General features: G+C 49.0%; 2 protein-coding genes across 2 annotated transcripts; one reads left to right on the plus strand and one right to left on the minus strand.

The window, feature by feature from the left end:
- Nucleotides 1–13642: 13642 nt before the first annotated feature.
- On the minus strand, nucleotides 13643–22003 carry DHRS1 (dehydrogenase/reductase 1). The gene is made up of 9 exons (XM_068964662.1): nucleotides 21825–22003; nucleotides 21254–21428; nucleotides 19939–20082; nucleotides 19712–19791; nucleotides 15673–15805; nucleotides 15215–15361; nucleotides 14597–14666; nucleotides 14184–14264; nucleotides 13643–14010 (listed from the first exon to the last, which is right to left on the minus strand). The coding sequence occupies exons 2-9, from the start codon at nucleotides 21401–21403 to the stop codon at nucleotides 13874–13876; spliced, it is 942 nt and encodes a 313-aa protein (XP_068820763.1). The 5' UTR covers nucleotides 21404–21428; nucleotides 21825–22003; the 3' UTR covers nucleotides 13643–13873.
- Nucleotides 22004–22154: 151 nt separating this feature from the next.
- NOP9 (NOP9 nucleolar protein) lies at nucleotides 22155–27856 on the plus strand. Its single transcript, XM_068965734.1, has 10 exons — nucleotides 22155–22487; nucleotides 22663–23109; nucleotides 24023–24133; nucleotides 24381–24522; nucleotides 25192–25384; nucleotides 26004–26144; nucleotides 26527–26652; nucleotides 26822–27058; nucleotides 27272–27377; nucleotides 27699–27856. The coding sequence occupies exons 1-10, from the start codon at nucleotides 22241–22243 to the stop codon at nucleotides 27854–27856; spliced, it is 1908 nt and encodes a 635-aa protein (XP_068821835.1). The 5' UTR covers nucleotides 22155–22240.
- Nucleotides 27857–27968: the final 112 nt, after the last annotated feature.

Genomic DNA, 27968 nt, shown 5'->3' on the forward strand with positions numbered 1-27968 from the left:
TTCTTAACCACTGGACCACCAGGGAAGTCGTAGTAATTTTCTGATTTTCTTAACAAATATGCCAGGAAATAGAGGTTCAGAGAGAAAGGCTAAGTAACTTGCTAAGTGTCACCCATGTAGTAAGTGGTCAAATGGACATAGGTCTGATCTGGCCCAGTCCTCGCTCCACCTCACCAGCTACTTTTTTTGTTTTGTTGGTTGAGTTTTCGGTCACCATCTATTCTTGCTTCCTACTCTATAACCACTCACATGTACAACCAGATATCTGGGAAGACAGGTGCCCACAGGTACAGATGTGACAGGTGCAATCTTATTACATCATGGTTGCAAAGGGTGGAGGAGATGGGGTGGAGGAAGGCTGCAGTAGGCATGAAATATTTTTTCATGATTAGCAATCCTGAAACTGGGAAGTTTGAGTCAAGCAGACTTAAGGGAGGAAGTGAGTCTTAAATCTGCTTCCAAGAAGGTGGAGCCCGGTTTTGGAAAGAGGACAGGAAGGGCATTTCAAGCACGTGTTATGACAGGAAGGTGGGTGAGAGATAGCCAAACAGACTTAGCTGGCTGGCAGAGACTGAACCAGGTGCCTGTAAAGATAAGAGCAGTGGAGCCAAGACAAGCCTCTTGCTTTAAGGCAAAAGGATGTGTCAGGAGTTATATTTGGCCTCCTGTGTGGGATAAGTGGGAAGCAGGCAGGTGTCTGAGTCCACAGTCTGAATGATGCTTGAGGAAGGGATTTTACTCCCTTCTGTGCAGAGAAAAGAGCAAGAATAACCGAGTACTGATTGGTCCCAGACATCCTATTTGAGGCACTCACCACCTATTATGATTGTACGGTGAGGACCAGTGCATACAGTGGGTTCCCACAGAGGTTAAGTTGCTTGCCCAAGGTCGCAGAGCTGGGAGGAAACCAAGTGCCCCTAACACCGCATTCACTTACTGAGTTTAAGATTAGTCTCTCTAACTAAAAATTTATTCCCTTCCTTGTACCCTCCGATCTCAATCCTGTGCTAACTGAACATCAATCAACCAGAGTCAGATGACTAAAACTGCTGTTGTCGGTAACAGAAGAGGGCAGGGTGGGCGCAGGTAGGAATTCCACCCAGTAGGGAATGGGGACCACGGGAGGCAGAGTTGAGAGACCCACCAACAAACTCTAGTAGAGGCATGTGAGGGCCAGACTTGGGCAGTGGGGTGAAGAATCCTCACTGGGGAGTGAAGGAAAAAATAGACTATGAAGAGAGGTTCTGTGACCTTGAAGCCAATAATTAATAACAACTAAATTCTTTACAACCAGGATAAGAAGAAACTGAGATTCTGCCCAAGGTCACACAATTTGTAAGTGATACAGCCTGGTGTCACGCTGAAAGTCAGGGTGCCCTTCAGAGGACAACTGAAATCACCCTTCATATACACACAATAAAGTTTTCTCCTTCTCTAAAACAAACTGACCAACCAACCAACCTTGGCTGTCTCATTTCAGAAGACACCGTACTTTCCCTCTGTCTAGCTTGTCCACTGTGCTCACTGTGCCCAATGAACGTCCAGAGTGTGGGGATGTGAAGCGTCACAAGACTTCTGGGAAGCTGGGGTGGGTGTGCTGGAGAGCCAGGTTGGGAGAGAGTTCTACTGTGAGGAACTCAGAACTGATGGTCTGGATCTTCTTGAGGCCATAGTTCTGCCAAGTATCAAGTGAGCAGTGGTTAGATGTTTGGGTGGGGGCACCCCAGGCGCTTGAGGGGAAATCAAATGCTGGGAAGTCTGGGCCAGGCTCCTCTGTTCATGGAATTCTCCAGGCAAGAATACCAGAGTGGGTTGCCATCTCCTCTTCCAAGGGATCTTTCTGACCTAGGGATTGAACTGGTATCTCTTTCATCTCCTGCATTGGAAGGCAGGTGTTTTGTTTTTTTTGTTTTTTTTTTTACCATCAGCACTTTTTTTTTTTTTTTACCATCCTGGGCTGTTGGGAAGCTCAGGGATCAGCTTAAGTTGCAGTAAAGGAGTTGCAAGGGGGAATAGCTGAGCCTGCTACCTGCCACCCTGAAGGAAGGGTGGAGTTGAAGCTTCTCTACACAGGAGCAGAAGTGCCCACTTCCTGTCTCTTGCAACATGGAAGCTCCTCTCCCTCACCTTCTTGACCTTCTCTAACCTTGACCACCACCAGAACAGGACGTCAGAGCTGGAGAGGGCTCGATGGATCATCTGGCCCCCGCTTATTTCCCAGCAGCCCTCGCACACTTGGTAATGTGAAATCACATACACATTGGTGGCAGCCAGGGCTGGAAACCAGGTTTCCCAGTGATTATCACAGAGGTTCTGCAGCCATCAGCTCCATATTGGGACATGTTTAGGGATAAAATGGTTAACTGTGGGTAGGATGATAGGATAGTAGATATAACTGGTAGGAATTTCATCTCCAAATAATGGTGGTTAATGTGTGTTTATCAACTTAAAGGGAAGTCTCTACTGGTGGGGGCACTTTTCAGTGACATGCTGGCTGAGCACACTGCCATTCTCAAGAACTGAAGGCCGCTAACACATAGTTGGGAGCAATGCTGGATGATGGAATCCGGATCTAAACTTAATTTGAGGGCCCAGATTTGACCAGATGGCATCGAATGGGGACAGAGGCACAGTCTGGTTCTTTGGTCCTCACACCATCCTCTGCACAAGGGCATGATGTGTGGGCAATGGAATGACACCAGTGGGCAGACAGGGTGATTCTGGTTGGGACAGGGTTGGTAAGAGCTAGCACCTTGCCAGAAGTAGTGGCCTGACTTTGAGCAGCATGAACAGAACTTTAGGACCCAGAATGAGGGAGTGCAGAGGCCCCAGATCTGTGATGGTCAGACCCTGTTGGGAGTGTGTGGTCCATTTAAGGTGGACAGGGACAAACAGCGAGGTCCAGAGGGAGAAATCAAGATGGTGAGAGCAGGCCATGACCAGAAAGAGGACATGGGAATGTCAAACTGGGGGAGAAGACTCCAGGGGCAGATGATCTTCAGACTCTAAGGGCTTCTAGTTGGAACAGAAGCCACAGTGATTCTGTTAATCCTGAGAGCAAAGACCAGTGGATGTATATAGACTTGCTACAGGGGAAGACTTTCTTACAGTTAAAGCTGTCCAAAGATAGAATGGGCCTAAATAAGTGGTGGTGAATTCACCATCATGGGAGAGGGGGATAACCAAATGTGTGCTGGTCAACAACTTTGTGAAATGGGGTAGAGAACATTCGAGGACTAGAATGTTCTCCAAAGTTATGAAGCAATCTGACTCTTGGGATGGCCTCTGAGGGCTAGCATGACTCAAAGTCCAAGAAGATCCTTTATATTCACCACCTCCCCAAGGTTCTGGGGTCCTTCATACTTGATTTGAGTGCTACAATTTTTTTCTGTCCTCTCTGCTCCTCAGTTCACTCTGCCAGGTTGGGGAAATTCCTCAATGACCAGTGGTGCCACCAGATACCCATAACTGGAGAAGAAGAGAGAATAGACTGGCCAGTGAGAGGGAAGGGCAGGGTGCCAAGGCTGGGCCCCAAAGACAGAAGAGCCCCAGAGGGAAAGTCCCCATGCTAGAGCATCCTATTTCCCCCAGGGTGTGGCAGGTGCTGACTCAGGTTGGCAAATCTAGGGGAAGAGATGAAGGGAAAGCAACCAGGAAATGCAATTGAAAAGCTGGAAAAACTTCTTGAACCAGAACTAGTCTCTATTACTAGAGCCAGGTACTGCATGGTGGCTGGTGAAGATGACAAACTTGCCCTAAAATTGCCCAGAGTGTGGTGAGGCTGGGAACATGGCCGAGAAACTCACTGCTTGGCAGGGCCTGGATGACAACCACCAGTGCACAAGTCGAGGGTATGCCTTGGGTTTGGGGCATATACAATGGGGGTGGTGCCAAGAAGTAGTAGCCCTGGATTCTACGCCTGCATGAGAAACAGAATCCTTGGAACAAGGAGAGACTGTGGGGTGCTCTGGGTGGTAGATGAGAACAAGGGACAGAGGACAGTCCCAGGAAGGAGGAGCTGCTTGCTTTGGGGAGCACCCAGCCCTTACCTCTTCCCTGTCCATTCCTTTGTTCAACAGAGAGTGACTGGGTGCCCCAGAACTGGACGCCATGGTAGGCATGGAGGGCAAATAGATACATGGAGCTTATGGTCCCGAGCAGGGCTGTCCCACAGAACCTTTGGAAACAGTGTAGAGAGGCAGTCAAGTAATCTTATAGGCAAATGTAACATTACAGCTCTGCCCTTAGAGAGACACGTGTGACTCTGGGGGAGCTCTTAAGCTAGTGGGTGAGGTTCGCAGGGAAGTGAGCTTGGAGTTGGGGCTGCAGGTGCTGGGGAGGAATCCTGGCTTGGGGCTCAAACATGCATCTCCTCTGTGCCTCCCCAGCAGCAGGCCCTATGGTGCCTGCAGTCAGGTCATCCTGTGGGGTGCGCATCCCTGCTTTCTCTCTGGCCGTGCTCTCTCAACAAGGCTGCTTTGATTGCAGTCCCCTCACCTAGTCCAGTGCCTGCACCGTGGTAGCCACTCAACAACTATTTACATAATTCAGCCAGTCAATCCTTGAGTAGTCATCACTGAGTACCAATACAGCCCACCCCACAGCATGATGAAGACTGCCAAGGTGCCTGCTCTCATAAAGCTTATTCTCAAGCTGGGGAGACCCACTCTGTAGAAGCAAATACATACAAAAGATGGTTTCGTCGAGTCATAAGTGCCCCTAGGAAAATTAAATACCCCTAGGAAAGATATAAGCATCTGAATGCAGAGTTCCAAAGAATAGCAAGAAGAGATAAGAAAGCCTTCTTCAGTGATCAATGCAAAGAAATAGAGGAAAACAACAGAATGGGAAAGACTAGAGATGTCTTCAAGAAAATTAGAGATACCAAGGGAACATTTCATGCAAAGATGGGCTCGATAAAGGACAGAAATGGTATGGACCTAACAGAAGCAGAAGATATTAAGAAGAGGTGGCAAGAATACACAGAAGAACTGTACAGAAAAGATCTTCATGACCTGGATAATCACAATGGTGTGATCACTCATCTAGAGCCAGACATCCTGGAATGTGAAGTCAAGTGGGCCTTAGAAAGCATCACTATGAACAAAGCTAGTGGAGGTGTTGGAATTCCAGTTGAGCTATTTCAAATCCTGAAAGATGATGTTGTGAAAGTGCTGCACTCAATATGCCAGCAAATTTGGAAAACTCAGCAGTGGCCACAGGACTGGAAAAGGTCAGTTTCCATTCCAATCCCAAAGAAGGGCAATGCCAAGGAATGCTCAAACTACCACACAATTGCACTCATCTCACACGCTAGCAAAGTAATGCTCAAAATTCTCCAAGCCAGGCTTCAACAATATGTGAACCGTGAACTTCCTGATGTTCAAGCTGGTTTTAGAAAAGGCAGAGGAACCAGAGGTCAAATTGCCAACATCCGCTGGATCAAGGAAAAAGCAAGAGAGTTCCAGAAAAACATCTATTTCTGCTTTATTGACTATGCCAAAGCCTTTGACTGTGTGGATCACAATAAACTGTGGAAAATTCTGAAAGAGATGGGAATACCAGACCACCTGACCTGCCTCTTGAGAAATCTGTATGCAGCTCAGGAAGCAACAGTTAGAACTGGACATGGAACAGCAGACTGGTTCCAAATAGGAAAAGGAGTACGTCAAGGCTGTATATTGTCACCCTGCTTATTTAACTTCTATGCAGAGTACATCATGAGAAACGCTGGACTGGAAGAAACACTAGCTGGAATCAAGATTGCCGGGAGAAATATCAATAACCTCAGATATGCAGATGACACCACCCTTATGGCAGAAAGTGAAGAGGAACTAAAAAGCCTCTTGATGAAAGTGAAAGAGGAGAGTGAAAAAGTTGGCTTAAAGCTCAACATTCAGAAAACGAAGATCATGGCATCTGGTCCCATCACTTCATGGGAAATAGATGGGGAATCAGTAGAAACAGTGTCAGACTTTATTTTGGGGGGGACTCCAAAATCACTGCAGATGGTGACTGCAGCCATGAAATTAAAAGACGCTTACTCCTTGGAAGAAAAGTTATGACCAACCTAGATAGCATATTCAAAAGCAGAGACATTACTTTGCCGACTAAGGTCCATCTAGTCAAGGCTATAGTTTTTCCTGTGGTCATGTATGGATGTGAGAGTTGGACTGTGAAGAAAGCTGAGCGCCGAAGAATTGATGCTTTTGAACTGGTGTTGGAGAAAACTCCTGAGAGTCCCTTGGACGCAAGGAGATCCAACCAGTCCATTCTGAAGGAGATCAGCCCTGGGATTTCTTTGGAAGGAATGATGCTAAAGCTGAAACTCCAGTAACTTTGGCCACCTCATGTGAAGAGTTGACTCATTGGAAAAGACTCTGATGCTGGGAGGGATTGGGGGCAGGAGGAGAAGGGGACGACAGAGGATGAGATGGCTGGATGGCATCACTGACTCGATGGACATGAGTCTGAGTGAACTCCGGGAGTTGGTGATGGACAGGGAGGCCTGGCGTGCTGCGATTCCTGGGGTCGCAAAGAGTCGGACACGACTGAGCGACTGAACTGAACTGAACTGAACTGAGGGCATTGACTAAAATATTTTATGTCATGTTATTACGTGTGAAATCTTCATAGAAAATCGGAATAATTAAAATTCACAGCTTATTGTGTACTTTACCTGAAAGTTAAGTAGAGAACAACATCAGAGATTTGTTTGAATCTTTTTAATGAAAATTGGTCAAGTTAATAGCATTTTAAAGCAATTTTTAAAATTTAATGTCATTCTGTACATTGTGTGTGGAGAGATATTTAACTCTACTTAGTGTCAAAGCTATGGTTAGGATAGGAGAAGCCTTGACAGTGTTCTCATGTGACAATATTCTCAATAGGACACCACTAAAAAAGGAAAGGAGTCAATGCTTTAAAACACATTCTTCTGGACAAGTAATGTATTTGTGTCATAAGTAAGTGGACCATGATCGAAAGCAAAGCCTATCCTTGTGGTCCTTCCTGTGTTGAGTGATGGGCGGGCACAGGGTGAACTCTTAGAAGGTCAAGTGTGACGTGGGGAAACAGGAAAGGCTGATGGGCAGGAACCTCCATGTGGACAGGCAATGAGAGGAGTGTCATTTTTGTGTTCCGTGTATGTATATTTTTATGAGTCGTTTCCAAATCAAATTTTGTTTTTATCCTTTTGTTTTTTGCTTGTAAAAGGAATCTGGACTTTTCACTCTGTAAATAGTGTAGATGCACCTTTGCAAAGAGAAATTCAACATCAGAAGACAAGGTTGCCCTTTAAAAAAGGAACGAACTAGGACCTGTGTGCACGTCGGGAGATTTAGACAGGAGCATGTGAAGCGGTGCAGGGTTGTTTAGGTGGATACTATTGTTTGTTTCGGTCTCTAAGAGAGGATACTTAGCATAAAAGTTATAAAGGTAATATTAACTACCATTCTTATGTATTGCTTTATTTTTACTAGTGATTTTCAACAAAGGTGTCTCTAGGTGTTACTAGTGATTTTCAACAAAGGTGTCACTGACTGTCTCTAGGTCAGTGCTATTCAAAATGTGGCCCACGAACCAGAACTGGTCTGTGAACTATCTATTTATTGGCCTGCAATGAGATAAGAGCAAAAACTGACAGTAACCATTTAGACACTTGCATGGTAATTTTTGTCTGTCAAATGCAATAAAATGGAACTTATATTCTGTATGTTTTAATTTTTTGTTTCATTTTCCCCTAGTGACTCTTTTTTATTTAAAAAAATAAAAGTATAGATATTGGACAGATTATGGAGTTGGGGAAGGTAACTGGCTTTTTACCACAGGTAGTTTGAGAGACAGTGCCCTAACACATATTTTAGGAATGTGTGGAGGTGTTTGGGAGTATAGTAATTGGGGGAATACAAGACAGTCTGCTTCCCTTGTGGTTCAGCTGGTAAAGAATCCACCTGCAATGCGGGAGACCTGGATTCTGTCCCTGGGTTGAGAAGATCCCCTGGAGAAGGGAAAAGTTACCCACTCCAGTATTCTGTGGAGAAGGCAATGGCACCCCACTCCAGCACTCTTGCCTGGAAAATCCCATGGACGGAGGAGCCTGGTAGGCTGCAGTCCATGGGGTCACAAAGAGTCGGACATGACTGAGCGACTTCACTTTCACTTTTCACTTTCATGCATTGGAGAAGGAAATGGCATCCCACTCCAGTGTTCTTGCCTGGAGAATCCCAGGGACGGGGGAGCCTGGTGGGCTGCCGTCTATGGGGTTACACAGAGTCGGACACGACTGAAGCAGCTTAGCAGCAGCAGCAGGACATTGAGATAAGCTAGTGGTGGTGGTAGGGGTTCTGAGAAAGAATGAATGAGTGAGTGAATGAATGGCGAGCCATGGCGCTCAGAGCAAGACGTGCTGCACCCATCTGGGTGGGGCAGAGGAGGCCGAGCTGGGACTTAGATCCTTTGGATCCCAGAGCCAGGAGCTTAGGGTAAGGTGGGGAAGGGTAGTCAGAGGTGTCTGCACCCTAGACCTCATGCGAGGTGGGGAGGAAGTGGACGGGGAGTGGTGTGGAACCTCTGAATTCAGTGCAAAGAAGCAGAACGGCTGGAATTGCTGACTAAAGCAACACTGTGTCTCTGTATCCCCTTTGCACCCATCGTGACTCAGGCTTGAGTTCCGAGGGGAGTGGAAGGGTGGGGCAGGGAGGACCTGGAGCTGAGGTTCAGGGAGCTTGCAGGGTTGGCCAGCTTCCCCAGGGCTTGTTCCCACAGAGGTCCCTGGCACCCCCACAGCTGGCAGCTGTCCTGTGCAGTCCTCTCCCAGGCCCCAGACCCCTGAGCAGGAGGCAGGGAGCTGAGGTTGAGGCAGGAAATAGATGGGCTCCAGGTTAGACATTTACAGCCAGCCCCCTGTTTACACTGCTGAAACCGTGTAACTCTGACTATGACTCGAGTCCAGCCTAAACGCAGAATGGGACTTGAACCCACAGTTTTTTATTTGTGTATTTATTTTAAATGTCAAAGCCTAAACATTTTTAAATATTTATTTGTTTGGCTGTTTCGGGTCTTGGTTGCGGCGCTCCGGATCTTCACTGTGTCCTGTGAGATCTTTCCTTTAGGCACACGGACTCTCCAGTTGTGGTTTGCAGGCTCAGCAGTTGCAGCATGTGGTCTTACTTGCCCCACAGCATGTGGGATATGAATTCCCTGACCAGGGATCAAACCCACGTTCCCTGCATTGCAAGGCAGATTCTTAACAACTGGACTGCCTGGGAAATCCCTCACCATCTTTTTTTTAAGTTTATGGAGAGTCACACTTTAAATTTTTATTTACTTCTGGCTGTGCTGGGTCTTCCTTGCTGCTCGTGGGCTTTCTCTAGTTGCGCCGAGTAGGGGCCACTCTCTAGCTGCCGGCGCTCAGGTTTCTCATTGCAGTGTCTTCTCTCATAGAGCACAGGCTCTGGGCGCACAAGCTTCAGTAGCTGTGATGCACAGGTTTAGTCGCCTGGTAGCATGTGGAATCTTCCCAGACCAAGGATCAAGCCAGTGTTCCCCGCATTAACAGGCAGATTCTTAACCACTGGACCACCAGGGAAGTGCCCCCTCATGGTCTTTTAATTGAGATCACAGGCCTGTTCTCAGGATTTAATGAAGCTCAGGTTCTTGATGTCTCATTGCGGAAAGAATTCAGTGAGAGACGAAGGGATAGTTAAGAAGTGGATTTATTTGAGAGAAACATGCTTCACAGACAGAGTGTGGGCTGTCTCGGAAGACAGGAGGCCCGGAAATATGGGGTGTCAGTTTTTATGGGCTGGGTAATTTCACAGTCTAGTGAGCGGGTGAATTATCCAACCATTCTGGGGAAGGGACAGAGATTTCCAGGAACTGGGCCACCACCCACGTTTTGATCTTTGATGGTTGGCCTTAGAACTGCCATGGCACTGGTGGATGTGTCTTTTAGCTTATGCTAACGTATTACAATGACCGAAAGCTGGAATCTGAGACCCCATGGTTCTGCCCGGCTTCCATCACCTGGTTTTTTTGCGTCAGCTAGTTGGTCAGAGCTACTTCCCTGGGGACTCCCTGGGGACAGAAGCTCCACAGGTGGCCTCATCTGGGCACCCCTAACCCTTGGGCAGTTGCTCTAGAAAGAGGAGTCCACTTCAGGTGTGACGTGCGTCTTGCAGGAGCAGTGTGGGTCCACTTCTGAGGAGCCCAGGGCTGGCCAGGCTGCTGAGGCCCGGCTCCAGCACCACTGCTGCTTCTTGCCGCCATTTTTCTCCATTCCTTAGGCCATCAGCTGCTGTTTCTCTTACTCTCCCTGCTAGCAGGGTAGGGAAGATTTTGGCGATGGGAGCAGCTCCATAAGAACGTGGGAAGTGGTGGGGCCTCTGGACCCAGGGCTGCCCCTTGCTTGGAAGTGTAGGACACAGGGGCCAGAACAGGCCTTTTGAGCCCGGAAAATACAACCTCTTAGCGCAAGAGAGGCCCAGATTTGCGTGCAGTCAAATCTCTTCTCTGAGTATGCTTAGCTGTCTGCTTGCACAGGCGTGGTCTCTCTGTGGCTGCTTCTAGGTTGGGACTGGCAGTGGTGAGTAGAGATAAAAGGCTTCTTTGTATACGTTTTGGATTTTGACCCATGTGAATGCTGTGTTTTAGAAATGTACATTTAAAAATGCTAATCAAAAGTCTCTTTTCCATCCTGCCCTGGGCTCCTTTAGGGGATTAAGCATCTCCTGGGGATTGACCAGATCCCCAGGTTTGCTCTGAGAGGGGTGGGGGCTCCATCTCAGCAGCCCCTGTGTCTCACCAGGGCTGACCTCCAGCAGGCTGGTGTCTCCTTCACAGCTCCAGCACGCTCTTTCTTTCTTTGTGCCTGTTGTTGCTTTCATGACCCCTGCGCTTGTAACACCACAGCAGTCCTGCAGCAGCCCCCTCCCTTCCAACAGGCCCCGTCTGTTGACTCCGCCTCCTGCAATCTCTCGAGCTCACACTCCCACTGCCATCACATCCTGGGACACTGGTCAGCCTCCACACAGCTCTTCTGATGCCTGCCTGTTTTCCCCCGGTCCATCTTCCCCACCTGAGCCCCAGTCAGCTTCCTCAAATACAAATTGTGCACACTCGTCTCCCGCTTACATCCTTCTATAGCCGAAAGCATTAGTGCTCTGCTCAGCTCTGCCTGGATGCCCCTTTCCATTTTTGTACCCAACGCCCCCTTCAAGTGCTTTCAGGGTTGACACCTGCAGCTCTTCTTGGAGGGCTGCCCTTGATCTGGACCTGGTTTACTCCGCCCAGCCCCACCTGGGCCGCGCTGTGGCTGGTGACTGCTCAGTGGTAGCGGTGGTGGGGAATGAAAGCCCAGCTTCTTGCCCCAGCAGGGCTACCCTGAGGCCGTACACTCTAAGGCTGTCCTGCTGGGCCGAGGGAAGTCACCTCCACAGCTGAACTGGAGCTCCAGCTGGCCTCTCTCCAACCACCTACCTCCCCTGGGTATTCTGCCTTAATAGTCAGTCACTCAGCATCTAGATGAATCCCTCATGTGGAAACCTACCGCCTACAGTTTAAACCACTGATCTGTATTCATCTCCTTTCTCTGAAAACTTATCCCGTATCACATCTACAGTCACGTCATAGCAACTTCTAGCTGTCCTGCAACTTTCTATGTTTCAATACCTGCCTTTTTTTTTTTTTCCAGTTAGGAAAAACTACTCCACCCCATTCTTTAAGTCTCTGATCAGTATCACTCCCTTCAATTCCCTAGTGGAGCCAGCTGCTTCCTCCTGTACTCTGTAACTTATTACAGCACCCATCTCACCAAATTGAACTAGTCTTCTCTAGCATGGTGCTGGGCAGAACGCAGGTGTCAAAGAAATGTTTCTGAATGAATACTGACTCCCAACACGTCCTAAGACTCTCTGCTATCGGGTTTCTCAGATTTTAACACTCTTCTGCCAATCAACACTCACTGTCCATGTTTCATTCTCTCAGACCTCTACTCTACTGTTTACATTTCTAAGATTAATTACGTCTTGTTGGAGGGAAGCAGTGTGGTGTCTTTTGAAAAAAACCGCTCCCTCTGGCTTCTTGAGACCCCAGGACCAAGGCTGTACCCTGCATGGTGTGGACTCTTGGGGCCCCAGTTCACTCACTTCCTACGGTAAGTGGAAGGTCTAGCTGACTTCTAAGGTCTTCCAGGGCTGAATGAAAGTCCTCTGTGGGCTGGAGCCTACTCTGTCTGGTTCTCTCCTCTCCCAAAGCCAAGAACAGTGCCTGCTGCAAAGCATACTCCTGCATATTTGTCAAGAGAAAGAACTGACTGACAACTTTACTGGCTCCATATTGCTTGGCCCATATGTGTTATTTCACTTAATTTTCAAAGGGGTGGAGTCAGGGTTTGTATGCAGATTTGTACACCTTTGAAGCCCATTTTCTTCCCATCATGCCTTGTGACCTTTAGGGGACAAGGCCCTCATGAAAGGATCTGTCCCAGTGATGTCTTTTCAAGATGCCTGTGGAAGGCTGGAGGAGATCCTGAGGCCCTTGTCCTTCTTAAAGCATATAGGCAATTGCTGCTGCCCCTGACCAATCTCAGGGGAATTAAGGTGGTGAGTGGAAGGGGGCAAGAGGGTGTTGAGGAAATCTGATTGCTGTGATTTAAACAGGGTGCCTCAGCAAATGGTGGAGTTTAGGTACAGTTTCAGTCACATGCTTGTAAGCTGGCTGGCTCTTTTGGAAAAAAAAAAAACCCTGGTTGACAGCAGTTGTTGATTCCTGTAGTATGTATATCTTCACCATGGCTGAACTCAAGCAACCACCGTGAAGTCACTGGCTGCAGGACTGGAGGAGATGCACATATCAGCTCTCATGGGTCAGAAAGCAACCCCAGCAGTCACTGGAGCAGTAACTGGGGCTATTCCCAGAAAGCCACGGGAAGACTGAAGCTCCCATAGGCTCTGTGGGCAGCTGCGGGAAGCCTTGACTCTCCCCCTGCCTTTTTGGAAGATTAGAAATGGCCTCTGCCACTCTGATTTATAGTAGCTCTCCCATTAGCTTGATGACCGTGGAGCTGCTGGGGGGAAGGCGGCCTCAAAGTGGCCTTTGGCTCCTCCTTGGAACACACCCGCTGTTGCCTTGCCTCAGGCTGGGACAGACCCCCAAGCGGGGAAGGCAGCCCTGAAAGGCTCTTGTGACCAGTTCTTCAGGAAACAGTTCCTGGGGTGTCATCCCAAGAGGGAGAATGCGAGTGTGTCGGTGCCCTCAACTATTCCTCTGCCTCTCCCTTGGGATTTTCCTCCCCAATTCCAGGAAGTCCTGAACATCATGGACTCTGCCCTCCCTGGATTGGGCCTCACCCTGGGATCAGGCCCAGCTAGAAGGCAGTGGGCATCCCTGAAGAGACGGCGGAATGAGGGCATGGGAAAGCAGTGAGGAAAGGGGGTGTGCCTGCTTCTGGCTGGGGCATGGGATGGCCAGCTCTGTAGGGAAGAGCAGGAGCAGAAGTGGAGGAAAGGGGCCTTGTCCTGTGGCTGCAGCTCCTTGAGAGCCTCAACATGTTGCATATTGTTAGGTCTTCCTCTAAAGTGCCTACCACCTTGCTGAGCAAAGGATAAGCACTCGAAAATGAGTTGAAGGAGAAATGAGAGCTTTATTATTAGCCCCTAGAACATTTTTCAGTGTTCAGACAAAAAGTAAAATGCAGGGGTAAGGAAGGCCTGAAGAAGGACCTATAAAGGCCCCCAGGGCTCAACCAGGGCACAGCAGAGGCTTCTCTTCAGATCAATGGTGTGCAGTAGGTAGGCGGGGAAGGCGGCTGTGTTCCAAATGAGATAGACCAACCACTCAGCCCAAAGGGAAGAATTGTGTGAGGCCAGCAGGGTTAGAACTTGCTAGCATAGAGGGTCATGACCCACTTGGGCACCCGGAGAAACCCAGGCAAGTAGGAGGCCAGCCAGCCCAGGCTGGAGACATGGGAGAGGGCGGAGCTCAAAGACAAATAATCCTGGACAGGGCGGCCTGTGGACCACAGGAAAAGGAGAAGGATTAGATCCTTGTTTCCCATTCCTCAGACACCCCCATGTGGCTGCAGAGACCGAGTGGAATGTGAGGAAGGAACGGAGATGGGGAGGAGTGAGCTAGAAACAGAAGGAAGAGAGGTTTCAGGCTGGCTGCTGGGCCAGAGCTCTTACCATCAACATCCTGCAGGCCGTAGCGCCGTGCGAGGTCACAGGACGGCAGCACCTTCCCGCTCAGGCTCAGGATGTTGGGATCTGTGGGCACACAGACAGCTGAGACAGCCTGCGAATGGCCCAGGGTGACAAGGCTTGGGCCCAATGGCACAGGGCATCACCAAGACAGACTTAAGAGCCCATATTTGTTTCTTTCTGTTCCTAGGAAGGTTTCTGGGCCTCTGGCTCCTGGCCACCGTTTCCAGGATCCGTTTTGAGGCTCCCACACCTCAAACTGGGCATCAGACCCTTTGGGTGTCCAGAAGCCATAGAAAAGAAGGGCGTATTTCTGGCTCAGGACCCAGAACCAGTGGCTACCACCCTGCAGATCCTCCATGCCCTTCCTTGTTATCAGCTGCCCCCAACCTTTTCACCTGTTGCCAACGCCACCACACACTTGCCACTCATTTCTGTGGTCTCCGCGGATGAGAAACGAAATTTGAACTGAAATACAGGGGCAGAGAGTGAAGGGTTAATTTCCAAGCGCACTGCCCAAGTCCCTTTCCTGCTTTCAGCTTTTGTTCCAGGAGAGGGAGGCCCTTGTCACTGCACCTGCAGGACTCAGCATCTGGGAAGGTATGGGAATCACTCCTTCCCACATCCGTGAGCCCTGTAACCGCGTACTGGTACCCACTGCCTTTCTGCCTTTCCTAAGTGGAAGAATATGGGGATGGCACCTGTATCTGGGCCTTCTAGATTACTTCAGAGTGGAGGTCAAGACTATGGGCTCTGGAGGTGGATAGTCTTTCCACTTACAGGATATGTGACTTGTAGCACGTTTCTTAACCTCCCTGAGTTTCAGTCTCCCAATCTGTAAAATGGAGCTACCATCTCCCTTACGGAGTGAAGGACAGAATGTGCGTCAGTGCTCAGCCCTGCGCCTGCCCCTCGAGCCCTGGTATCTACTCTTTGTTGCTGTTACTGTCTTGTCTTTGGGGAGGGAAAGACTGGTTCCTTGCATTCCCTGCCACCCTCGCCCTCCCCTTGGCCACCTGCTTAATCAGGGGATCTGAAGCATTCTCCTCCTTCATCATGTGCTCCTTCAGCAGCTCTGTCTGCACCACCCCCGGCCACAGAGACACGTAGCTGACCCCGTGGCGCCGCAGCTCCTGAGCACAGTCCGCAGCCATCCTGTCGCACTGCAGAGGGACAGAAAGCCGGGTGGGAGTCAAGGCACCTGGTCGTGTGACCTCCCTCTCCTGCCTTGCCTGCTTCCACTGAGGATGCCCCCAACCCCTGGCCTTCCCAGGAGCCCGGTCTTAGCTATCCACCTTCCCCAGCACACTGGCCGGCCAGCTGAGAGGAGCCCAGGCTAAGGAACTGTCTATATAGGGGCAGAGGAAGAGGGGAGGGCCAATCAGCCTCACCGCCTGGACCACCAGGGACCATTTCTCCTGAGCTCTGGGAACCGTGACTGTCTACCCCAACCCCTGCGCCAGTGGGTCCTCACCGCAGCTTTGCCCACACCATAGGGAACGCTGAAGAGATACTGCAGCCCCCCAATGGAGGAGATGATCACGATGAGCCCCCGGCCAGCTGGTACCATCAGCCGAGCCCCATACACTGAACACAAGTAATGGCCTCTAGAAGGTGGGGCAGAGAAGAAATGAACCACGTCAGGGCTGTCTCAAGAAGCTTCTTCTGCCCCCTAGTGGCGTCTGAGCCAGGTGGTGGTGGTGCTTTAGTCACTAAGTCGTGTCCCTCTCTTGCGACCCCATGGACTGTAGCTAGCCAGGCTCCTCTGCCCATGGGATTCTCCAGGCGAGAATACTAGAGTGGGTTGCCATTTCCTTCACCAACAGGGCCGCCAACCTGGTGAACCAAGGGCCTGAGGCCACATTCTAAGAAACCTACAGGTAAAATTAACCACCGAAAGAGGAGAAATGGCAATTTTAGAAGACTGTAGCAGAAGAAAAGTGCTCTGCCATGTCAGTGATGACAAAGCTAAAAGAGCTTGGGGGGATAGAATATAATAAACACATAGGATCTACAAGGAAAAACTATAAAGTTCTATTTAACATTAAAGAATACAGGCCGCTCTCTCCCTCTGAGATGGCCCACACTCTATGTGTGGACTGTGTTTCTCTCTGAATAATCCACTTCTTACCTAAATATGTAAAAAAAAGAGCAAGTACAGACAGAACCTGTTCAGGAGAACCAACATGTAAAGCTTGAGTTCTGCTTAAATTAATCCGCAGATTCAACTTGAGTTATATCTCAAGACTTCTGGAGAAATTGATCATAATCTAAAGGTCAAGGAGAATAAATGTGTGAAAATAGCCGGGAAAATTCTGAAGAAGGAAGATTAATATCTTGTGGGTGAGGGGGATATGCTGCCATAAAATGTACAATGACATAATACGTAAAAGAATGCAGAGGACTTCCCTGGTGGTCCACTGGCTAAGATTCTGAGCTTCCAATGTAGAAGGTTCAATCTCTGGTCAGGGAACTAGACCCCACATAGATCCCACATGCCGCAACAAAGGTCGAAGATCACGCCTGCTACACCTAAGACCTGGCTCAGCCAAATAAGTAAATATTTTTTTAAAAAAGAATTCAGGACTGGCATTATAATACCTAAATATGTCAATGAAACAAAATACTCAATAGGTAATCCAAGTGTAGAGAAGAATCCAGCATTTAGTAAGGGGACATTTCAAACCCACAGGGAGAGACGGTTGCTGTTCAGTTGCTCAGCAGTGTCCAACCCTTGGAGACACGACTGAGAGGCCGAACAACAAACATCTGGCCAACACATAATTTGGGCTTCCCCAGAGGCACTAGTGCACAGAACCCGCCTGCCAGTGCGGGAGACATGAGAGACGCGGGTTTGATCCCTGGGTCAGGAAGATCCTCTGGAGGAGGGCATGGCAACTGTCTCCAGTGTTCTTGCCTGGAGAATCCCAAGGACAGAGGAGCCTGGCGGGCTACAGCCCACTTCAGAGTTGGACATGAATGAAGTGACTTAGCATGTATGCACAGTCAGTTATTTAGTGGGTGGGATGGGTTCTCTACCTCATTTATTGCTTTAAAATGCAGTCCCAAAATACCTGGGTATAAACAAATGAGTGCCTAAAAGCAATAAAAGAAAGTATAAATAAATAAATTAAATAAATGAATTTGCTCAGTTGTGTCCGACTCTGCGACCCTGTGGATTGTAGCCTACCAGGCTCCTCCCTCCATGGAATTCTCCAGGCAAGAATACTGGAGTGGGCTGCCATTTCCTTCTCCAATATCTCTTTGAGCCCCTTTTTTTGGGGGAGGAGGCAAGAATACTGGAGTGGGTTGCCATTCCCTTCTCCAGATCTTCCCGACCCAGGGATTGAACCCGGGTGTCCCGCATTGTAGGCAGACGCTTTACCATGGGGAAGCTTGTCTCAGTACCACACCAAGATATAAATGACTTATACATTAAGACATGTATATACGTAGATATACAAATACATATATGTATATACATTTAAGTACATTTGGAGAGCTGAGGAAAGCATGCAGGCAAGTAACAAGTAATAAATTGGGAAAGATATTTGTAAAATACACATTAAAGGGATCTATTCTACAAAGGCCTGTTATAAATTGATGTGAAAAGAATAATTTAGTAACACAACTCACGAAAGAATAAAGAACCGATAGAAATGTAAAAAACAAAAGCTCAACTTCACAAATAATAGAGAAATGTGAATTTAAAAAACACCTTCAGATATCTTTGGCTTATTAGAATGGCCAAACTTGCCTGACCTTGTGGCCCGTTATTGTCTAGTATGATAGAGGACATGGGGAAACAGATATTCTCCTTCATCGATCTGAGATTATAAATTGGTGGGGTCTTTTTAGAGGACAGTTTGATAATGTTTACTAAAATCTCTGAGGTACATATTTTTTAGCCTAATTTTTTCCCACTATTGCAACAGATAAGGGGTTAGATAAATTATGGTATCTCTTCCCAGTGGAATATTTAAATGAATGGTAGAATATATACGAGGCTATTAACAGTAGCTATATCTCAGGCAAAAGAGGAAGGGTTGGTGATTATGGAATAAGATTATACTAATCTACCCAGTATATTTGGGGGCTTCCCTGGTGGCTCAGTGGTAAAGAATCCACCTGCCAATGCAGGAGATGTCAGTTCGATCCCTGGGTCGGGAAGATCCCCTGGAGAAGGAAATGGCAACCCACTCCAGTATTCTTGCCTGGGAAATCCCACAGAGGAGACTAGCGGGCTATAGTCCATGAGGTCACAAAAGAGTCAGACATGACTTAGTGACTAAACAACAACAACAATATCTCGGGCAAAAGAGAGGGGTGGTGACTAGGGGAATATGGTTACACTGGTCTACATGGTGTATTTAAAAAAAAAATAACACACACATACTTGATAACCAGAAAAACATTTCTTTTGCACAGGAGACAGGACACTTCAAATGAAAACAAGTAGAGTGAGTTATGGTATCAAAAAGGAGGCCAACCTCAGGCAATGCAGAGGAAAGGCACAGGTATGTGTGTGAGAGGTGAGAGGAGGTGTTGGTGTGCTTCCAGCAGGGTCCCAGAGTAACCTTCGCTTTGGAGAATTCATCAGGGCTCTGGCGCCAGGGTCTGGGCCTTTGCTTTGCAGGCTCAAAACCCTGACCAGCAAGAGATGAGAGTGTGGAAGGCCCCTCTCTTTAGAGGGCTAAGGACATGGGTGTTGCCAATTTCTAGCTCTTTGGGTTTTCTTGACTCTTGGTTGACCATCTCCCTCTCCTCACAACATTTATTCCACTTTGGAAATGACAAGTGGATTGTAATCCTGCTTCCCTGGGATTGCCACTAGAAGCTGAGGGTTTCCTTAGATGCTTTAGATGTAGATTTGCATATAATCTCTGGGTGACTTCCACAGGCGGCTGATCACATCCATGCAGGATAGTTTCTGAGAGGGTGCCCTCTTCCTAACAATAAACACAGACCTGAAGGATGTATGTCATGCTGGGTGAGCTGTAAATGCTGTTTCATCTCACTCTTTTTCCAGATGTAGGTGAAACCCCTGCCCTCTCTACTCACACCTGGAACACTCTTGCCTGTAGGCCTGGAGTGAGGAGGGGAAGGGTAAGATGGCTGGCACTCAATCTTCCTCACTGACCTTCTGCTGATCTAAAACAAAACAATTCCTTCCTCTAGCCATGTTTGGACATACCGACTACAGGTGGCATGCTTTACCGAAGGAAAGAGGCTTCCTTATGGATCATGCATTTGGACAAGCAGAGAGTGAGACAGGAGAGCGGGCAAGGGCAAGTTCAGAGGAAAACTACTGACAGAAACAAGGCAGAAGTTGACGTTCCTGGGTCCAGATTCACCTGGTTGAAACTTCTTCAGAGGTCAGTGGACAAATAGGACAGATGGGAGAAGAAGGAGACGAGGAGATCAGAAGGAAAAGGAGAGGACACTTGCTAATGTTTGGCTGAGTGACTGAGGGGAGCCCAGGCTCTTAGGTGGGTGGCCGGGGAAGCACCTACCTGAGCCCAACGTTGTTGATGTCATCCCAGATGGAGGCGGGGCTTTCCCAGAATGACTTACTAGAGTTGTTCAGGATCGACTGGAAGGCACAGGGAGAGAGATGAATAGTATGCTCTGGAGGCAAGAAGGGGCTGGATAATGGAAGGGACAACCAGTGGGGATGAGGACTCAGAGCTCAGAGGGGGAGGTCCGAAGTGTGAAGCTGGGGTCAAAGTTCGAAAAGCACCTGGACCCCAGCATAGGCATTGTTGACCAGCACATCCAGACGTCCTTGCTGTTCTCGATCCACCTGCTCAAACAGGTTTCGCACTTCACTCTCCTGGCTTGAATCACATACCACGGGCACACACCGGCCTCCCCGGGATTGCGCCTGGAGAGGGACAGAAGGGATATGAGCTCCGAGTTGCACAACGTGAGACAGAACTCAGCTCCCGTCAGCCCCAACGTGGGAGCTAAGGCAGTTCTAGGACTCAGGCAGGAGCTGAGGCAACATGGTGGGCAATACTGCCCTCTGGTGTCTGTTTGAGGAGTTTCAGTGATGCTAGGTATTGTCGTAGAGCAAGCGGGATAGGGAATCCCGGGTTTAAAATTTGCAGACATTTTCTGAGGTCTACTATGTTCAAGGCACTGTTTAACTCTGCATGTGGAGGCTGAGGGACAAATAGGCTTGGAGGTTCCTTGAGAAAGGAGTTCTTTTCCTTCATTCTTAGTCATGTCCATCTCTTGTGCCCTTAGCTCCCACCCTTCACCACTCATCTGGAATCTCAACTCAATCCCAGCCTTCTTACCCTCACTCCACCAACACTGCTGCCCAGTAAATGAAAAAACAAAGCTCTCAGACATGAACTATCTCTACTTCCTACTCTGTCTCACCTTCTACAAATGTGTCCCCTCCTCTAATGTCAGATAAAGAAGAAGAATTTATTCAAGAACAATCTTCATATCCTGAAGATTCATGCTCTGGGCCCCACCCTCTGACCTCCCTGCCTAACTGCTCACTCACCTTTCTAGTACATTCTGGACTCACTTATTGCTTATGTTCATATTCATTACTTTCATCTCATCACTTCCTGTATTCACATTACATTGAAATGATCCATTTTCTGCCTTAGACTTCACAGCAAAAGTTATGTCTAACTAAATTTGGTAACTCCACTGTTTCACCCAGTGCCTAGCAAATAAAAGGCACCCCCAAATTTATTTAACTGAAATTCAGTAGAAAAATCAAATGAAAACATACAATTCAATAAAATCTTAACAAGAAAAGAGAAAGAGCACAGGTCCACAACTCTTGAAATGCAATTCCAAAATCCCTAAAGCTCCCAAATAAAGTGGGTTGTTTTTTTTTTTCCGTAAAATTCACTTAATGGCAAAATGTGCCCTGATCTGAAGTTACTTATGGGGTTTACTTATCCCACTTAGAATAAGTGTTCATGTTTATTGAGGAATATTTTGGTTTCAGGTAAGGGATTAAGAGTAGTTAATGGAAAGAGCTCCCTCAGGTGGTTTCTGCCCCCAGGGACTCCAGAGGAAGCACTCACCTCCCGAGCAGTGGCCTGCAGCGTGTCCAGGTGGCGGCCAGTGATGTAAACTGTGGCACCTGCTTGGCAGAGCTGCAAAGCGATGCCCCTGCCAATACCCCTGGAGGCACCAGTCACCACGCACACCTGGCCCTTCATGGTAGCTGGCATGACTCAGCAAGCAAACGGGTTAAATCTGTGGAACCAAGGACTTGCTCTGAGGGAAGCCTGCAGACTGCGTTATTCGGAGGGGGGGCGATCCTGACAGAGGTAGGAAGGGGAGCCAAGGTTGAGATCCTTTGATGGGGAGAGAAGTTTCTGAGAGGAATAACTAGCGCAGGCCCGGGACAAGGTTAGCTGTCCCTTTTGGGAGACCAAGGAGGGAAGAAGGGGGCTGCGTGGGGCTGTCCAGGCCGGCCACCTACTGGGACTCTGAGTGGGACTGTGGCGGGGCAGTCCCTCTCGGCACGTCTTGCAGAGTCCTGAGCTACGGAGTTCAGGCCCCTTGCCCAGAGGTGCGGCTTCCGCGTGGAGGGTTGGCGCGAGGCCCAGGGGCCCTGAGCCCGATGTGTAGGGAGCTCCAACTCCATACCTGCCACCTGTGCTGCCGCTGGAGTCCTCGCGCCGTCTGGCTCACAAAGTTCTCGAAGTCGAGGAGTTTTAATTCTGGTCGCAGGGGCGGGACAAGAAGTCAAGAGGACGACGGTCGAGTGGAAGTTCACGTTCCGGTCCGGTTTCCGCAGGAGACTCGGAGGATCGGGTCAAAGAGTACGACACGCAGGAGCCTGGACAAGGGGCGGAGGCCAGGACCCACCAGAGGGGCGGGGCGATCCAGAGACTCAGCCACGCCTTCACCAGAGAGGCCGTCGCGAGGCTATGACGTATAATGCTGCGCCTTAAGCGCGCCGGCGTGTCTAAACTCTGCTGGGCCCAGGCCCGCACCCTGCTAACTGAGGTTTCCCCAGCGGCTAAGGCAGCTTTTCCGGGCGGAGCGGCCCCGACGCACCCATGGGCCTGGGTCCGCGTTCCCCCCACAAACAGGGGCGCCGGTTCCCTGCTGGCGGAAAACGAGGGCGCGGGGCCAAGGGCTCGGGGCGCCCCCCACCAGGCCGCCAGCGACATCCCTGCCCGCCTCCGGACGGGCGCTCGGAGCCGGCCCCAGATGCGCACCCTCACCTGAGCCCAGAAGCTCTGGGGTATTTCCGCCGGGCTCTGTCCGCGCTGAAAGAGGCCCCAGAGACGGGAGAAGAACGAGGTAGGGAGCAACTTGGGGAGAGGGATCAAGGGAGAAACTGGTTGGGCATAAAATTCAAGACAGTTAAGGACAATTTCGTGGGTCCCCAGGGTGTGAGGACTTAGTTTCATCTCCCCTAAGGCATAACCTTATCCTCCTCTCATTCTCTTTAATGTATTTCTTGTTTTTTTTTCAGAGCTGATGGTGCACAATGTTTTGAAGGAAGTGGAAGCTCAGGCCCTAGCCTTGGCCACAAACCGGACTGGCAGTGAGATGCTGCAGGAACTGTTGGGGTTCAGCCCCCGGAAGCCGTTGTGTCGAGTATGGGCCGTTCTGCGCTCCAGTTTGCGCTTTGTGGCCTGTCATCGATGTGGGGTCCACGTTTTGCAAAGCGCTTTGCTGCAGCTGCCTCGATTGCTAGGGAGCCCTGCAGAGAAGGAAGAGGAGGAGGAGGATGGGAAGGATGGTCATGTGGAGACCCTGGAGGAGCTGGTCCTGGGACTAGCTGCTGAGGTCTGTGATGATTTTCTTTTCTATTGTGGAGACACACATGGCAGCTTCGTGGTCAGAACTTTGCTGCAGGTATTGGGAGGGACTCTTCTGGAGTCTGAGAGAGCCAGGCACCGTGGCTCCCAGTCACCTGGTAAGTATTACAAGAAAGAGGTGTGGACCTCCAGGGAAGGAGAGTTTAGGAAGTTCAGAAGGAGAGAGTAAGCAGATTTCTTCATGTCCTTGAAGAATTAGCAGTGAAATTAGGACAAGGATATAGCAGGCCAAAGATTAGTGGGCATGGAGGCCCAGAGGTGAGGATGCCTATGTGTTTAGGGGACAGCTGTTAGAAGAATGGGGGTAAGTGGAAGAGGTTATTCACTTGAGCATTGCCTCTCAAATTTTTTTTAACTATAGCTCACAGTCAGGAAACAATTTTCAAGCATCATTCAACATACATGTGTGTGTATATACACATATTGGATTCAAGCCAAAGGTCAGGAAGCAAGACCCTTCCACATACAACCCACTGATATTTCCCCCCACCCCTTTTTTTCCTGTGCCATGTGTGGCTTGCAAGATCTTAATTACCCAACCAGGGATCAAACCCTTTCCCCTTGCAGTGAGAGTGCAGAGCCCTAACCACTGGACCACCAGGGAATTTCCTCCTTTTTCATTTTATTCTGTGTGTTACATTAAAAAGTGCTTGTTGAGACCCACTAGATTGATTCTATAATACACTTACAGGCAGCGGACCTACATTTTGAAAAACATTGGGAAGTAGGATAGTGAGTTTAAGTGAGGCCTGATTTTGGAACACCTTGAATTCCTGACTGAGGAGTTTGGACTGTCTCCTATGGACTGTGCGGGAGCTGGTTGAAGTTCCCTAGAAAAATTAAAAGGGAAATGTAGTCTCAGTTCAGTCATGGAGATGAGATGAGACGTTGAGTTGTACCATATGCATTCTGCATCTCCAGGCCAAATCCTTATTCAGCTGTGCGATTCTTCTCCCTTCAGGATGGCAGTCTGTGGTCTCACCACTGTGTATGTTCTTGATCTTCCTTCAGAAGCACAAAAGGCCCCATCTCGGGAATGTAAGCCAACTGATTTTGAGGTCCCTGAAACCTTCTTGAATTGCCTGCAGAACCTGAGCGCCTGCTTTCTAAAGGACATTGCTGGTAAGGAGGGAAATAGAGGAAGATCTCGGATCTTCTTTTTTGGAGAGGATTATCATCAAACAAGGCTCTTATTTCCATTGGTCTTATTTGTCTCTTTTTCAAATCTTGCCTACTTTCGTGTTGTAAAGGCTCTATTTAGACCCTTTGTCTCCATAGTCCCTTGTACCCTGTTGCCTGAGGTTTGAGGTTGTGTAGGTTGTCTGGATTGGGGGAAAGCCACTTTTATTATTTCTGCCCTCCCCCACAGTGTTTATCACTGACAAGATATCCAGCTTCTGCCTTCAAGTGGCCTTACAGATCTTACACCGCAAGCTGCCCCAGTTTTGTGCCCACCTCTGCAGTGCTGTGATTGGCTATCTGAGTAGCCGGAATTCCTCAGCAGATGGCAGGTATGGATAGGGCCTCAGGATTGATCAAGGTGGTGGGCCATGTGAAATGAATGACACGATGTGGGTATTTTGTTTGTTTCCATTCTCTGTATGTGTGTGTTTATTTTTTTATTTTACTTTTTTGTCTAGTTTTATTGAGATATAATTGACATACAGCACTATATAATTTTAAGGTATACAGCATGATTTGACTGGTTTACCTCACGAAACAGTTACCACAATAAGTTTAGTGAACATCCATCATCTCATTTTTATACAAAATTAAAGAAATGAGAAAAAAAAAATTTTTTTCCTAGTGATGGGAATTCTTAGGATTTAATTTCTTAACAACTTTCGTATATAACGTACGGTAGTGTTGTTATATTTATTATGTTATGCATTACATCCTTAGTATATATGTACCTTATAAATGGAATTTTGTAACTTTTGATTGTCTCCAGCCAATTCCTCCTCCCCCCCCCCACCTCTGTCTCTGGTAACCACAAATCTGATCTCTTTTCCTTGTTTGTTTGTTCTTGAAGTATAATTGACCTACAATATTATGTTCCTGTTACACAATGTAGTGATTTGCTATTGCAGTACGCTTCAAAATGATCACCGTGTAAGTCCAGTGATGTGAGTATTTTGAACAAAGTGAAGACTACCTGATCGTCTTCTCCTTGTCCTCAGCCCCCTATTGCTGTTTCTGCGAGATCAGACAAGCTCCAGGCTCCTGGAGCAGGTACTGCTAGTGTCAGAGCCCCCAAGGCTCCAGAGCCTCTTTGAAGATCACCTCCAAGGACAGCTGCAGGCCTTGGCTGCACATTCTATTGCCAACTTCCCTTTGCAGCGTTTCTTGGATGCTATCACCACCCCTGAGCTGGTGAGTTGAGAACTTGGCCAAGTCTGTTTCTGTTAGTTCTTGTTCACTGGGCTTTGGTTTATTGTGTACATGCCTCTGTATTTCCAACAGTGTGCTGGCCATTCCCCTTGAGAAGTCACTCCTGGAGGCTTCCCAGAGCTTAGGGTGAAGGTGCCTTCTTCCCAGAAAGGATGTGCTTTAGCTTTTCTCAGGTGCCAGTGTCAGTAGGAGATTGGCTTAATCCAAGTTCTCAGCCTGAGCTTCCGTGGCTTGCTTAGTCTCTGGGTGCTTGGCTGCAAATCCACGCGAGCAGCAGAACTGCTTTCGTAGCTTCTCTTTCTCCTTGCTGTTTAGTGCGAAGGCATGCTTTGCCAGGACCCCCTGGGTTGGGAGCTAGGACAGAAGGGCAGGTTTGATCCTAGCCCTCCCCTGTCCTCCCCCTCTCCCTGTGAGGCCTCGCCTCTGAGACAGGTCCTTTTGTTCTGGACCTTCCTTATCCATCCAAACCAGAGTCTTGCTGTTGCCAATGCTTCTGTGTTTTACCTGACATTTTTAGTTGCTTTTGGCAGGAAGATTTCATCGAATAACTTATCCCACCATTACCAGAATGTCAAATTATTTATCCCATGTCTCCCCTCAGCTGTCCCCTGTGTTTGAGGAGCTGAGCCCTGCCCTGGAAGCTGTGCTGGCCCAGGGTCACCCAGGGGTAGTCATTGCCCTGGTTGGCGCCTGCCGCAGAGTTGGGACCCACCAAGCCCAGGTCCTGCAGCTGTTGTTGGAGGTCAGTGGGGGTTACCTGCAACCCATTTGTACCCTGAGTTCAAGTTCTATCTGCTAGGATTTAGCTAATCTTCAGTTGTTGTATTTCTGGACCCATGGGATCTGATACCCAGCGAGTTCACAGGTATGGGGGAAATGAAGCCAGAGCCATCTCATGGCCCTGGAATGAAAAGTGTCTCCCCGGACAAAGAAAGAAGTTTTAAGGAAAAAATATTTATTCAGCCCCTACTGTATATATGGAGGCTGTGAATACAGCAAGGAAGATAAGATCCTCTCCTCACGCACCTTATGTTCTTGTGGAGTTAGGCACCTGTCCTGGCTGGAAAGCCGAGGTGTCGGATAAGGTAGTTCTCAGCTTCATCACGTTCTGTCTTCCCTTCTAGGCATTCCACTGTGCAGAGCCCTCTTCCCGGCAAGTGGCCTGTGTGCCCCTCTTTGCCACTTTGATGGCTTATGAGGTGTACTATGGACTGGCAGAGGAGGAGGGGGCAGTGCCCATGGAGCACCAGGTGGGTGAGGTAGGGGAGAGGCCAAGCCTGTGACTAGCTGGGAACCAGGCCTCCCAGAGCTGAGGAAGCCCCTCGCCACTGAGGTGAGGGCGCTGGGATCTCTTGGCTTCATCCAAGTGAGGTGGCGGTTTGGTGGCTGCCTCCTAACTGCCTGTCTTTGTCCTCTCAGGTGGAAATGGCTGCCGCCAGGGACCTGGGGGAAGCGACAGTTCTTGGGTCTCTCCTGCTGCAGCATCTGCTGCACTTCTCCAGGCCCTGTCTCATACTCCAAAGTCTCAGTGCCTTGACAGGACCGCAGCTTCTGACTCTGGCCCAAAGCCCTGCCGGCTCCCACGTGCTCGATGCCGTCCTCACCAGCCCCTCCGTGACACGCAAGCAGCGCCGCCGGGTGCTAAAGCTCCTAAAGGTTAGATTTTTGGCTCCTGTTTTAATTCCTCTGTTATCCCTCCATTTGGAGAGTGTGTGCTTTCCCGGGACTGGCCTTCAGTCACAGAGAGGATGCGTAATTCCTAGACTGCTTCAACTTGGCCTCTTAACTTCACCTCCCCACCCTATCCCCACCAACAACACCCTTTTATGGACTGCCCTAAACGGCACTACCTTACTTATCTCAATGCAGGGACATTATGTGACGCTGGCCTGTAGTCGCCATGGCAGCCGTGTGCTAGATGCTATCTGGAGCGGAGCAGCCTTGGGGGCCCGGAAGGAAATTGCTGCTGAGCTGGGTGAGCGCCTTGTTTTGACCTTTCCAAATGTTCTCTTTCCTTATTCTGAAAAGCTGAATGGCTGGGAGTGGACCTAAATTCAGCTGACTTCAGTTCTAAAGGGTGGTTTTGGCTGTGGGTTCCGAGCAGTCTGCTCTCCCCTGCCCCTCTGTGTAGCCCTCCGCTCCCATTTCCGTTATTTGGACAGTGAGGTGTTAACTCTATCCTGGGGTAGACCCAGGGTTCCAGAAAAATGGAGGGACCTTCTCCCCAAGTAGAGTCTCTTCAAGCCTAGGGGGATGACTGCATGGTGATACTGAACATGAATGGTTCCCTTTGCAGGGGAGCGGAACCAGGAGCTGATAAGAGACCCTTTTGGCCACCATGTGGCTCGAAACGTGGCCCTGACTACCTTCCTGAAGCGTCGAGAGGCTTGGGAACAGGAGCAGGGGGCGGTGGCCAAGCGGAGGCGGGCCTTGAACTCCATACTTGAAGACTGAGGGCTTCGGATCTGGGACTGGGTGTTGATGGGGGTGGGGGTGGGGAGAGGAAGTATCTATCCTGCCCTGTTCTAGTTTAAATTGGAGTCAAATGTCTTACCAATAAACATTT

This window comes from Capricornis sumatraensis, chromosome 2 (genome assembly GCF_032405125.1).
Source record: "Capricornis sumatraensis isolate serow.1 chromosome 2, serow.2, whole genome shotgun sequence".
Classification (NCBI taxonomy): Eukaryota; Metazoa; Chordata; class Mammalia; order Artiodactyla; family Bovidae; genus Capricornis; species Capricornis sumatraensis.

Bases quoted from the DNA above. Each gene is read 5' to 3' on its own strand.
- DHRS1 (XM_068964662.1), bottom strand. From the start codon at position 21,403: ATGCCAGCTACCATGAAGGGCCAGGTGTGCGTGGTGACTGGTGCCTCC. The intron at 15,806-19,711 runs GTAGGTGCTTCC...CCCACCTTCTAG, and splicing joins ATCAACAACGTTGGGCTCAG to AGGCCATTACTTGTGTTCAG. The intron at 14,265-14,596 runs GTGAAAAGGTTG...GTGTGCCCACAG, and splicing joins TGTGGTGGCGTTGGCAACAG to ATCCCAACATCCTGAGCCTG.
- NOP9 (XM_068965734.1), top strand. From the start codon at position 22,241: ATGGGCCTGGGTCCGCGTTCCCCCCACAAACAGGGGCGCCGGTTCCCT. The intron at 26,653-26,821 runs GTGGGTGAGGTA...TTGTCCTCTCAG, and splicing joins CAGTGCCCATGGAGCACCAG to GTGGAAATGGCTGCCGCCAG. The intron at 27,059-27,271 runs GTTAGATTTTTG...ATCTCAATGCAG, and splicing joins GGGTGCTAAAGCTCCTAAAG to GGACATTATGTGACGCTGGC.